Below are 13,698 nucleotides of genomic sequence, written 5' to 3' on the forward strand. Positions count from 1 at the left end.
ACCGCACACATCTGATGGAAAATATAATGTCACTCAAATTCAATCAAATTTACATGAATAGATTCGTCTCGACATTTCATATCATTGCGCCAACTCTGAATTTTGCTTAATAACGGCGTCAATTTTTATAAAAAAAATCTAAAAACAAATGGGTAGGTACGTAAGTTAGACAGAGAAAAAATATTTTATAATTCATTACTTCATACATTTTCTGCAGGTATTCTTATATAATAAATGACATCGTAGATAATAAATGACAACGGCTAAAGCTCTAATCGGTTTAGCTCACGCTGGGTTTAAGTAAGCTGTTTTGAATAGCACCTAAACTAATAGTAGTTATGAATGAAATTTTCATAAACTGTAATTGGATGGTGATTTTTTGTTTTAGAATAGTTCAACAAGAACGTAAACAACAACCTGCCGCACGTTTGAAACAATGAAAACTCGCACACAAGATTTGCAACAACCGTCTAACCCCCATTTGTTTACAAATTAGGTTAGACGTGCCAAACTGTCCATCATAATGCATACTACAGCAAGCAAAAATGATATAAGCCACACATCTACGCTGATGGCGGCATCTTTGAACTAGGTTCTAAACCACATTCGTCAAATTATGAAACTAGAAATTTGTAAAAATAGTCTAACCCACATTTTCATTAGGTATATGTGGGTTAGACCCTTGTTGCAAATCTTTGTGCGTGTTTTCATTGTTTTAAACGTGCGGTAGGTTGTTGTTTACGTTCTTGTTGAAATATTTTAAAGCAAAAAATCACAAAGTTAATAATCGTTCTTACTTCAGGGACTATGATTTTTATCACTCGAGGTACGGGGTGGGGGTAAATGGGTTCAGTTAATAGCGAATAATAACAATCAATAACAAATCGCAAAACAGATAAAAATAAGGATGTTATTAAATTGCTAAAGAAACATGTAAAAATTATTACAAAGAAAGGTTCTACAGTTTTGCACCAAAAAACATGGGAGATAAAGAATTTTCGAAGGTATATTTAAAAAAATTAGGTACAGGTCAAAAGCCTCTCTTAAAGATTGTAGAGTTTCCTCTCTTGTGGCCAAATAGCAAACCATTGTCCGCTGAAAAAATAAAGAACCTTAAAGATTTGTGTAAGTTAATTTCCCAAGATGCCATACCTTTTTATGGATTTCTGAGCAACATCGACTCGGAAGATTTTGAAGAAGATTAATTCGAGTAGGAACTTAATTAGTAACGTTTACTTACTATTAGTAATACAGTCGAATTTGCAGTTTTGCTTTGTATTTATTATAGCGGAAAGATAGTCTGTTAACGCAAAATTTTTAAAATTTTGCAAAAACCGTCTAAGCCATTTTCAAGTTATTTTTGCAATAACATGTTTTTATTTATTTTACTTTTGTATGTTTTTAAGGTAGCCTGTAATTATTGATATATAAAAATGATGTGACAATAAAGCCTTATTTTCTATCAGTGATTTTTTTAAAGTAGGTAGAATAATTATGCTCATTTACTCTGAACAACAGATGTGTGGGTTAGACTATTATTGCAGAACACCGTCCAATTACAATTTGCGGCGTTATTAATTAAAATTCAGAGTTGGCGCAATGATCTGAAATGATCGTAAATTCGAGACCAATATATTCATGTACATTTTTATTGAATTTGAGTGTCATTATATATTTTCAATAAGATGTGTACGGTGTCCGTTCAACCAAATTTTTAATGTAAGGTAATAAAAGATTATACACCGGAACAACATTTAAAGTGTTTATTCAAATTTTCGGTGTATACTATACTTTTGCATAGTCGAAAATAAAAAATTTCTATTAGCAATTTTTTATTAAAAAATACTACGCTACTGGATTGAAATTGATACAACTTAATTTTTTTTATTACAACGAATTTAGGACACCTTAAAACTCAGAAAACTTAAAAAAAATAAAATAATAAAAGAACTACATATGGACAAAGTTTAAAATGCTAAATCCAATTTTCAAAACATATTACATACAATATTTTTTTATCGATTTTTTATTGCAAAGCATTCCTACCTATTGGATTTAATGTCTCTCCAGTTATAAGTAACTAGTATGTCATAAAAATATATTTTTATTTAAGCTAAAACTACATATATGATAATCATTCCCCTTCTTTAATTGAATTATAGACCTGGATCCCGCGTACCAAAAAAAAGTTGATTGATAGCAAGCTGAAAATTTATTAACCCTTGCAGGACCAACCTTTTATTAGAAACACCGAGGAAAAGGGAGGGTCAATAAATGCCCACACATTAATTATTCAAAAACTTGCTTCTTTATTTAAACTAATTTAAAAATAACACTTTTATATTATTCCTAGACGTTAATGGAACAGTTAAAAGATACGAATTTATAATTTACCCGGAGTCTTCGGCTTCAGTGGAATTGGCATCATCGTAGGATACAGAAACATTTTTGATTTCTTACTGTGCTTACCGCATACATTTGAACAAACTATGGTTGTTTTTGCCCACTTATTGGCCTTTTTCTTTTAGATTTTGCTAATTTGACACATGAATGATATCGTCCCTTTCCATTTTGGGATGGTGTTGAAGGTATTCAAGGGGATTATTTTATAGTCCACTGTCAAGTTTTTTATAAAAGTATGAGGAAATGAATTAAATTATAGAAATGCTAATTATACCTTCTAATAGGGCAGTAGTACGCCGACAACTACTAATTATTTGAGATTTTTAGGAACAAACGTATTTAGAAAATCGGATGTAATGCAATGCTGTGGATACTTTTTAACCCTCCTTGGTCCTTCTAGGGTTAATAGCTTAACGGTGTCTAGTCGGCCAAACTTTGATGTATGGGAACACTAGAACAGGGGAAATTTTAATTGTGGAACAGGTTAAAAATTTGGAACGTCAGACTACGAAAACGTTCCATGTATTTTGTCGGACAGAACTTCCAATTGATTTTTTACCATTTCATTAAATTCTCATGCAAAAATCAGACTGGTGTTTATTACCAACTGGGCATTTTAATGAGTGGAACACGAAGAACATGTCAAATGACAGGAATCATGTTGGTTAGTAATAGCAGTCTGATTTTTGCATGAAAGTTTAATGAAAGGCTAACAAATCAATTGGATGTTCTGTCCGACAAACTACATGGGACGTTTTCGTAATCTGACGTTCCAAATTTTTAAACTGTTTCACAATCAAAACTTCCCTTGTTCCAGTGTTTCCTTACATTAAAGTTTGTCCGACTAGACACCGTTAAGCTATTAACAAATTTTCAGCTTGCTATTAATCAACTTTTTTTTGTACGCGGGATCCAGGCCTATTCGTAAGACATTTACGAGTGATCTTAATATTTATCACAATTTTGTGATTATTACGTTTAATTAAAAAGTTTCGCGAGCGCCAGAGTGATCATAAAGTGAGAATGTGTAATGACACGTGAAGTCAGCCAAAATAAACAGGAATACTATGTAAGTACAATTTCTTATATTTACTGAAAAAGTACAAAAATATTGAACTGTAAATTAAAAAGAACCGGAACTAAATAGGATTGATAAGGTAATGATAATTTTTTCACAATCAAAATAGTTACAAAATGCCGGTTGGACCGTAAGCATACCAATTCATTCCAAACCTGTTTGGTATGTAACCGCCGCCTTGAGCGCGCGAACGAGCCCTGCGAGTCACGCATTATGTCATTAGCCCCAGCGCAAATTGATCCTAAGCGAAACACAACCTGCACCGGCGAACTGCGTGGATAGTTTTGTGAAGCACGCTTAGAAGCGAGGCACCGCAAATTGGACCTAAACTGCGATCGCAGGTCTCACTTGGGAACGTTTGTCATCGGCGTACAGTTTTCTTGGGTCGTGGGACGCGTGACTTACCGCCAGATGTTTATTTTTACTTGTTTTCGTTTGCGAGATGGACGTATCGAAGCTAATTGAACTCGTTCGGGATATACCCGTGGAAACACGACGTACGAGAGAAAATAGGGAATGAAATGAATACGGATGGTACCTAAGTACAATTTATTGTGATAAATAAAAATATTAGCATAGTCAAAACCCCGAGTGAAAACTGCTTTTTTCTTTGTCATTAAATTATTATAACTTTATTACTAGTAGACTAAATAAACGGTGAAACGAAATTAATGATCAAAGTTATGCCTTTACAATAACACATTATTAGAAAAATAAGGTTTCTTTAAAATTAAATAGGATGTCACAAATAATGATAGCGTATACCTCTTTCTATAGGTATAAAAATTTTATATAATAATTATTCCTTAAATTTACAGCTTATCAATGAAAAATGATTCATGTTAATACTTAAACCCGTGATCGATAAAAATATCGTATTACCCTCAAATTCAACTTGTCAGCATATTACATTTTTGTTTATGCTTAAAAATTAAAAACGAAATAATATGCAGATACTGTTATTTTTATGACCGATCAGTAGCGGAGGGATTATTAAATAACTCTGAGATTATTTTAAATACATATGTGTAGGTATTATGTGCAGAAATAAAATGTTCAGTGTAAGATATCTTTTTATGCACCCACTTATGATCAAATTTGAGAAATGGTCGAAATCTAATACTAAGGCCATTAAATTATTGTTTTACACTTTTGTACGCTGTAAACTGGAATATGCCTCTATCATTTGGTCACCATTTTATGATGTACATATCCAAATTATAGAACGGGTACAGCAAAAATTTTTGTCTTACAAAATTAATGGTATATATCCTAGGAGGGGTATCAGCAATAATGAGTTATGTAGCGGTTTGGACGTAGTATCATTAGAATCTAGACGAATTAATGCCTCCCTGGTATTCCTGTACAAGCTACTACATACATAATCTCATTGAAGGCCGCGTCTCACCATCAAATAATTTGATCAAACAGTTTGAGCAAACACCGGAAGTACGTCAAAGTGACGTCACAATTGCAGTTTTTTTGAAATTCTAAAAATCTGTGCTCTCACTATCAGTCTAGTTTGATCAAATTTTTTGTATTGAGTTGTCTAACTTGTTTGTACTTTATTTAAAATTAAAATTTTTCATTATTATCCACAATGAACACTCAGGATGTGACGTCACTAACTGTCACTTTCAGTTTGCTCAAATTATTTGATGGTGGGACGCGGCCTTAACAGCCCTGATATCCTTCGACAAATAAATTTTAACGTTCCGTCTTATCCAGTAAGAAATTCGATTACATTCAGAAATACACAAGCTAGAACTAACCTTATGTTGAATTCTCCTCTATTCGACATGTGCAGCTATTATAATGCCTTAAGTATTTACTGCGATATATTTAACTGCAGTTTAAAGCAACTTATTTCTATGGCCAAGATCTACCTAGGTGATTAATAATTTATTTCTTTACGTTCAAATTTAGTTTTGTAAAATTTTTGATGTGTTATTGGTACCTATGAATTACTAATATTTCATTTAATTTTTTTTGTGTAATATTTTGTCCTGTAAATGGATTCTGTTGGACAATAAACGCTATTATTATTATTATTATTAAATTCGATGTTTTCGAAAGTCATACTGCTACGAGTACTAGGGACGTGTAAGATATTTAAAACGTTATGAGTTAGAAGTACGGAAATACCGATTTAAAGTTGCCTACTCAATGCAGTTCAAGGATCAGATACATCATTATTTTGTAATCAGTATTTGTATTCAGTACCACTGAGAACCGCTATCAAAAGTAACCGTTACACGTCCGCACTGATTTTGCCCGTCTCTATTTCCAACACCGACAGCCGACGGTTAGGTTAGGCCGCACCTACATTGGATCCGATTTTCTCCGACCAGATCAGATCCGACGTCGGAATAAAAAATAAACCCATAGTATTAAATGGGAGTGCCTACATTGGATCCGTTTTTCTCCGATCCGATATCGGCCGACGTCGGGCGTAGCTTCTTCTATTCTCATCGAGAAGGGTTTGGTTTCATTCCGATTGGTTGCAAGTTGAGGTGCAATTTTGGTTGCAAGTTGGTTGCAAATTGGTTGCAAGTTGGTTGCAAACTGGTTTCAAACTGGTTGCAAGTTGGGGGTTGCAAGCTAACATGTTTAAATATATTCAATTCATCATCTCCTTAACACATCTTCATCGGAACTCATTGTCGGTGGTCGGAAGATTACTGAACCAATGTAGGCACCCTCGCCGGAAAACCGGTCTGATCGGAGAAAGACGGATCCAATGTAGGCACCGCCTGTCGGATCGGATCTGATCTGATCGGAGAAAATCGGATCCAGTGTAGGTGTGTACTTAGTTGTTTTCAATATGCGGTCCGCTAGAAAAATTAATGCACGGGTCACCCGTCCAGCCGGCGCAGGTTGTGCCTCGCTTAGGTTCAATTTGCGCCGGGCCCAACTTTGAAGCAAAAAGGTTGTGTGTGTAACCGGCATATTCATTCCGTTGTTAATTGTGTTGAATACGTTAAATAAAAAGTGTAACCAATAAACTTTCATTTCTTTCCATTATTAAAAGGTGATATGGAAATCCACTTTTCTCTTTGTATTAATTTGTAATTAGAAGTTGGAAACGAATAGAACTTAAATTGACAATTTTTTGTTGTATTTTTACAATTTATAACACAGCATTTGCGAAATCCCATTTTTTTCAATGACAGTAGGTATGAAATATGTCAATTTGACAATTTCAATTGACAATATGAATTAAATAAAGTTGCCAGATTTCTTCGCTACTCGTGCACAATCGTTTCTCGTGTCCCCTCCAAGTACTTGCACACAGCGAATAAAGCAACGGGAGTGAATAATGGGAGAGATTAAATGTCCAGCAAACGACGGCACTGTTGCCAGATTTACCTTTTTCCTTTTAGCGGGAATTTTAAAATTAGTCTAATGCCACTTTGGTATTAAAAGAGAGTTCTGTATTCTTAAATTTATAACCTTACTTTTACAAGTAATTATAGGATTATTTTATTTACATGTAAAAGTATTGTACTGTGTCATAATTTAAAACTCGTGTTACAGTATTTTGAAAAAAAAATGAAGCTCAAAAGAAATATACTTATACAGTACAAATTATTTTAAGAAATATACTTATACAGTACAAATTATTTTTTAATGGGAATGGAAATTTACGATTTCAAAGGTGAAAATGTGTTGGGATAATATAGATGGACACTTTTTTATTTTAGTATTAAGTTGTTACATAATTATTCAGAATATTAATAAAATTACTAGTAATTTGAATTAGTTTTAATATGTATGATAATAGTATTAATTCTCATCATTTATCTGGCTAAATAGCTAAGCGCTAAAGCCTCAAAATAAAAAAAATTGAAAAAAACATTCTTAGCGAGGGCAAGTTTAATAAATTCTATTTTCTTATTGCAGTCATTTTGTGACGGCTTAAGAAGTTACATAAATGATGTCTTTAGGCTGTGCAATTTTAACTGTAGAAAGACATCTTTATGACTTGTATTTACATGATATAGGGCTTTTCACTCAGTCATTTGTTTCGAGCCTCTGTCATGTGTTGTCTAATATTAATATATCTATGTCATATGTTATTGATATTGCCAATGATACAAACCAAAGACGTATGACGTAGATATATTAATATTGTGACACTTGACCGAAGCTCGAAACAAATGACAATCGATGAAAAGCCCTATTCAATAGGGCATTTCATTCACAGTCATTTGTTTCGAGCTTCTGTCATGTGTCACAATATTAATATATCTACGTCGTACGTTATTGGTATATACCAATGATACAAACCAAAGACGTATGACGCAGATACATTAATATTATGTGACTCATGACAGAAGCTCGAAACAAATGACAATCGATGAAAAGCCCTATTGGCGTCTGCATATCAGGATCCGGTAATACTATATTATTTATCTATGATCAGGATATTGCTGGGTGTACACAAGTAAACAACACTTTTTTGATTAAAAGGTTTATTTCATTAAATCAAAACTTACATGGATACAATTTAAATAAGATATTTTTTCTATTTAAGGCAATATAATATAAGATATATAGTTTAGTATAACTCTCCTACTTTCTAAATCTCCTATTCACTTCAAAATGGTTGGGTAAAACCTTTACCATGAAAAAAATTTTATATGTATGTATCGTCCCAGTGGTTGTTTTTATTGTTTTACCATAGAAAAACTAAAAATTAAAACTAGCTTTCATCAGCCGGAGTTGTACAGTGCACCTGAATTACAAATTTCTTAATGCGATGCAAGAAAATACATTCCTAAGTAGCCGGTACTTTTTATATATTGACCATTAGCTCTGAAGATGACTTTTATGTCGAAAGCGCTTAGCTAAGGAAATTAAAATACATTTACACACTTTAATATACTTCTTTCACTTCTTTCATTCATTTCAAGTGTGTACAAAACCTATCAGTCTTTCAACTTAATATAAAATGGATTGGGGCGACTACACATCAGAAAATAATAGGAAGAGGACCAGAGAAAAAGAGGGATTGTTGGAAAAAGGTAAGAAAACGTCTAGATCCCCTAACAAAACTCTTAATCCGATGCCTGAGAGGGCAAAACGATACGAAAAAAAAAAGGAAGTGTATGGACAGGATTGAATTTCATCTTTAAAATCAATTCATTTTATTAGGCCTTTTGTTGCGGATGACGTCAAAAGACATCATTCGATTTTTAAGTCACAGGCGGATGACATTTTTCGACGCCATCGGCACAGGCAAATAACTTACTTTAGTACATCGTCAGCCTCCAGTGAACGACATCTTTCGAATCATCCGCAGCAAAAGGGTAATGCCTAATTTCACTTTTTCATCACATCCATAGATGGGCCCCGGGTGCTATTATACAAAATTATAGTAGCTGTCATAGTTATGATCCATTTGTTAAGTCACAACTTAAGAACATCTTTTGAAGTCTGCTACTGGTCTAACTTTGGTTGGAATAAATATTTATCTTAAAATTATGGAAAAGAACAACACTTGTAAAGCAATAGGTGCTTTATTAACAAGTTTATAACTAACAACATCTATATCGGTTTGACTATTCACAAACTCAGTACAAAAAATCTTCTCTAGCTGTAATGGAGTATATACAATAATTTACATATTTCCCCTTTCCCTTTGTATCCTCATACCATATGCTTTTGATACTAGATTCCAAGAGTCCATATACCTGTCCATACACATAGCTACACATTTCTGAAAATAAAAAAAAATTTTAGTAAATATAATATGAACATAATATTAGTCCACAGTACATCGTTTTTTTTCAAAAATGATTACAAAAGTCTTAAAGTTGGTTTTAATTGCTTCGTTTAGTAGAGTAGAGTATTTATTGGTAATAATGTACAAATGTACTTTTACAGGTCAGCAATAATTAAAATTGTCTAAAATTACATTAAAAGTTGACAGTACTTCAGTAAAAAAAACCTATTACTAAAATTTAAAAACTAAACACTAATTAAATTACAGGACAAAACAAAATTTAGATCTGAAGTACTCCTCAAATGAGTAGAAAGCACCCATCAGAAGATAATTTTTAATTTGTCTCTTAAATTGGTTAAAATCAAGACTTTTAATAGATATTGGTATACAGTTATAAAATTTCAATGCTAGGTATCTGGTTCCATTTCTGGTCCTCTCAAGTCGACTGAAGTCTGGTACAAGGGCATCATGATTTCTAGTCTGATAAGTATGCTGTTGTGTTTTATACAGATCTACATTTTGATGAACATACAACAGGCACTGCATAATGTACACAGAAGGTAGTGTGAGAATCCTCAGGTTTCTGAAAGACTGCCTACAATCGTCCCGATAACCCTGACCTGTGATTATGCGAATACACTTTCTCTGCTGACCAAACACCTTATCTATATGGCAAGAGTGTCCCCAGGAAAGGATTGCGTAAGTTAGTCGTGAGTGAAAGTTGCTGTGATATGATGTAAGAAGGGTTTGAATGAGTCTACCACTTTGTGAACAATTTCAGAGTACAGGTTGGACCCGTTTCAGCACGCCTCACGCCTAAGCGTGTAGCTTTAGCGCGGTTAGGTTTTGTGATTGCAAAATTATAATTTTTAATTTTAATCAAAAGATTATGCGTTAGAATAAAATAAATTATTTTGTCGGACAAAAAAGAGGGCACGATCGTCGAGTCCAACACATGCAAGATGTTACTCCTAGCGCGGTAAGTTTGATAACAAAACTGTTAATTTTCAATTTAAAGTTTTGATAATTATTAAATATTGTCGATCTCCTGTCCGACAAATTTACAGAGAGAGAGAGAGAGAAAATTTATTGTTTCTAAAAATGAGTTTACATTTATAAAACACAACGTGGTATAGTACAAACACAGTACAAGATACATTAAAATACTAACTATAAAACTTACATAATAAAAAAATAAAAAAGCCATCAATTAGCGCAACTGTCCTCAAAAAATTCCTCGATACTATAGTAACACTTAGATAATAAAAACTTCTTGATTGCTCTTCGGAATACAAAAATATTGCTTGAGGATCTTATATTGAGTTGTAGGTGATTAAACACTTTCTTTCCAGTGTAAATAAATGATTTTTTAATTAATGTAGAAGAGGGAATTGGAAGTGGAATAACGTAAGTTAGACGAGTGTTATAAAGGGAATCTGTCCGAATATCCTCTTTATGTTTTTTAACAATTAAGCACGCTAATTCAACGATATATATGCAGGGAAGTGTCAAGATACCATGTTTCCGGAACAGAGGCCTGCATGGTGCATGATGTACCAAACTTGACCTTGCATAAATATTTAAGTGCTCTCTTTTGTAGCATAAAGATTCTACTGAAATGATGAAGAGAACAGCTACCCCAAAAGGCAATACCGTATCTCAAATTGAGATTCAATCAGGGCCACATAAACACTTTTTGCAATCTTGAAATCCAAATGGTGTGCAACTGATTTGACAGCAAAGCAACCCGATGATATCTGTTTGCTTAAATATACAGTGTGTTGCTCAAACTTTTTATTGTCAATATAGAGACCTAAAAATTTGTTAACAGTATCAGAACAAATGCCTTCATTACCCAGAGTTATGTTGTTTAGATCATTCTTAAAAGAAATTAATTTGGTTTTTGAAAAATTAAATGTCAAATGATTAGCTTTGCACCACTAAGATTTTTAGCATATCACTACTAATAATCTTGTTCAGTACCTTAGAGTCCTTGTTTTGCCATAAAATTGTGGTATCATTCTGCAAATATAGTAAATTGTCCATTAATATCGAGGTTAATTATGTCATTAAAATAGATCAAGAAAAAGATAGGACCCAAGACAGAGCCTTGAGGTACGCCACAATTAATAAAGATATTACTAGAATAGTGCTCATTGATTGATACAGACTGGCATCTGTCTTTCAAGTATGAACTGAACCACTTTAGAGTAGTGCCTCTAAAACCATATCTTTCCAGTTTATTAAGAAAAGGCTTTAGATAGATCACAGAAAACTGCAGCAACAATATAATCGTTATTTAAGTCTAAGTACAGTTTTTCCATGAGTTCGAAGATGGCATCATATGTACTTTTAATGACTGGAAACCGAATTGGCAGGAAGAAAGTAAATCGTGTTTTTGTAAGAAAGTCATCATTTGGATTTTGACCAATTTTTCTACAACCTTTGAAAGCGATGGTAACAAAGAGATAGGACGATAATTAGCAGGTAAATCGTGGTCACCACCTTTATATAAAGGAATAATCTTGGCACATTTTAAACAATCGCTAAAATGACCTGTTGAAAAAGATGTGTTAATTGCCTCCGCTAAAATTTTCAGAACATTATCAGGAAGATGGGATAAAACTTTAGATGGGATATCATCCCAGCCTGCAGCTATAGGAGTTTTAATGCTTTGTATAATATTTTTTATTTCAGCCGAATTAGTGGGAAGAAAATAAAAAGAATTTGTAGTGTTTACTTCATTTAAAAAATGCATTGGATTAGAAGAAGAATCAATTTTTCCAGCGAGTTCTGTTTGTTTCAGCCTTGTTTCTTTAGTCGGACAACATAAATATGTTAATTTGGGCAGGTTATGTTTTGCGATTACGAATAATACGATAGTATTGAATTGTATAGTATAATTGAATATATAAAACAACAATATAGTACCAAAAAAGCTATCCTATATTAAACACCTATACAAAAACAACCAAAAGGCATATTCAGAGGATGAGGACATAAGAGATAACAGAGATGAAGAGGAAGGCGCACCTACTTATCAGGAATTGATGGAGGTATTAAAACAACTAAAAGTAAACAAAATGCCATGGCCAAATGAAATCAACAATGAACTGATCATAAACGGAGGAGAGGAGCTCACGAAGCGAATGCACAAATGAATGGTTACAATTTGGAAGGACGAAAGCATGCCCATAAAATGAAAAAAATGGACATATCACACCAGTCTTTAGGCAAGGGGATCCAACTCAGAGCTGCAACTACAGAGCAATTATACCATAGTTTAAAAGAAATTTACAAAAATGTGCTTGAAATGTTAATTTCAAACCATCCCCCCCCCTTAAGAATCCATTTAACATCTAACAACCTAATATTATTGCATTTAGGATTTTCAAAATTGAAGTATAAATCACAAACCACAATATAATTTAAATACTAGGAAAATATGTATCCATACTTCACAATAATGTGGTCTATAGGTAATAATGTATTAAAAACTTTAATATTAAAATACTGTTGCCTACTGAATTGCTAATTTTACAATTTAGAAAATCACTAAAGAATTTTCTCATAAGTCAAGCATTTACAGCAGGGAAGACTTTTTAACTTTAATGTTTGGAACTGGGTTGTGAATTGTACTTTATTTATTCTTAGGAACCCAGAAAGTGTTTGTCTTAATTATTAATGTATGTATTATTTCATATTATGCCTTGTTTTATTTGTATTTTCTGTCTGTGAACCAAAGTTGTACACTATTTATTGACGTATGTAAGTACTTTTGTATATTAACATAACAAATAACTTGACTTGAATTTTAAGAGAGTATTAAAATTGGTCAACCCTATAGCAATTCTCAATCATCAAATTAATCCACAACTGTACTTACTTGTTCCGAACTGTCTAGTGAGGTACCTGGCTTTGATATACATTTTTTAAAGCATTTTTCGGTCATTTTCTGTAAATAAAAACTAATTTAGACGCGGATCAATGATGAAATAAAAGTGTACTTACTGTGAGAAGTTCTTGTGCATTAGCAACAGCAATTTGTTGTTTAACTTGATCCATTAATTCATCTTTTTGGGCTCCAGATAATGAAGAAATTCCTTCCATTTTAGATTTAAATTTAAAATATCCTAATTCTAAATTAAATGTGATAAGATTTAAGAATTTGAGGTTAAGACAATTTTAAATTTTAAAGGGTTGTCAGGGTTGTCTTATGTCAAATGTCAACCATATGTCATAAACCGAATTACAGAGCCGGAGCTAAGATCAAAACAGGATTAAAATGCTGGTTAATATATTTTTTGTCTGGCTATTTAATTGGTCTTTACCAAAGCTGTCAAAGTAAATAAAAACAATTATAGGGCCCAAAGCAATTATATATTTTATTTAGGCCGGCCACGCTGTGGATCCACAAAAGTAGTTTCCGATGATTGACCCTGGGAAACTTTGGCCGGCTACGCCACAGTCGCTCGTCTGTGATGGAACG

The 13,698-nt window shown here is 32.9% G+C and overlaps 1 protein-coding gene across 1 annotated transcript; it reads right to left on the bottom strand.

The window, feature by feature from the left end:
* Positions 1 to 8,984: 8,984 nt before the first annotated feature.
* On the bottom strand, positions 8,985 to 13,441 carry LOC114328004 (mitochondrial import inner membrane translocase subunit Tim13). The gene is made up of 3 exons (XM_028276742.1): positions 13,221 to 13,441; positions 13,096 to 13,164; positions 8,985 to 9,203 (listed from the first exon to the last, which is right to left on the bottom strand). Exons 1-3 carry the CDS (start codon positions 13,317 to 13,319, stop codon positions 9,105 to 9,107), a joined length of 267 nt encoding a protein of 88 aa, XP_028132543.1. The 5' UTR covers positions 13,320 to 13,441; the 3' UTR covers positions 8,985 to 9,104.
* Positions 13,442 to 13,698: the final 257 nt, after the last annotated feature.

The sequence above is a fragment of the Diabrotica virgifera genome, chromosome 1 (assembly GCF_917563875.1).
Source record: "Diabrotica virgifera virgifera chromosome 1, PGI_DIABVI_V3a".
Lineage (NCBI taxonomy): Eukaryota > Metazoa > Arthropoda > Insecta > Coleoptera > Chrysomelidae > Diabrotica > Diabrotica virgifera.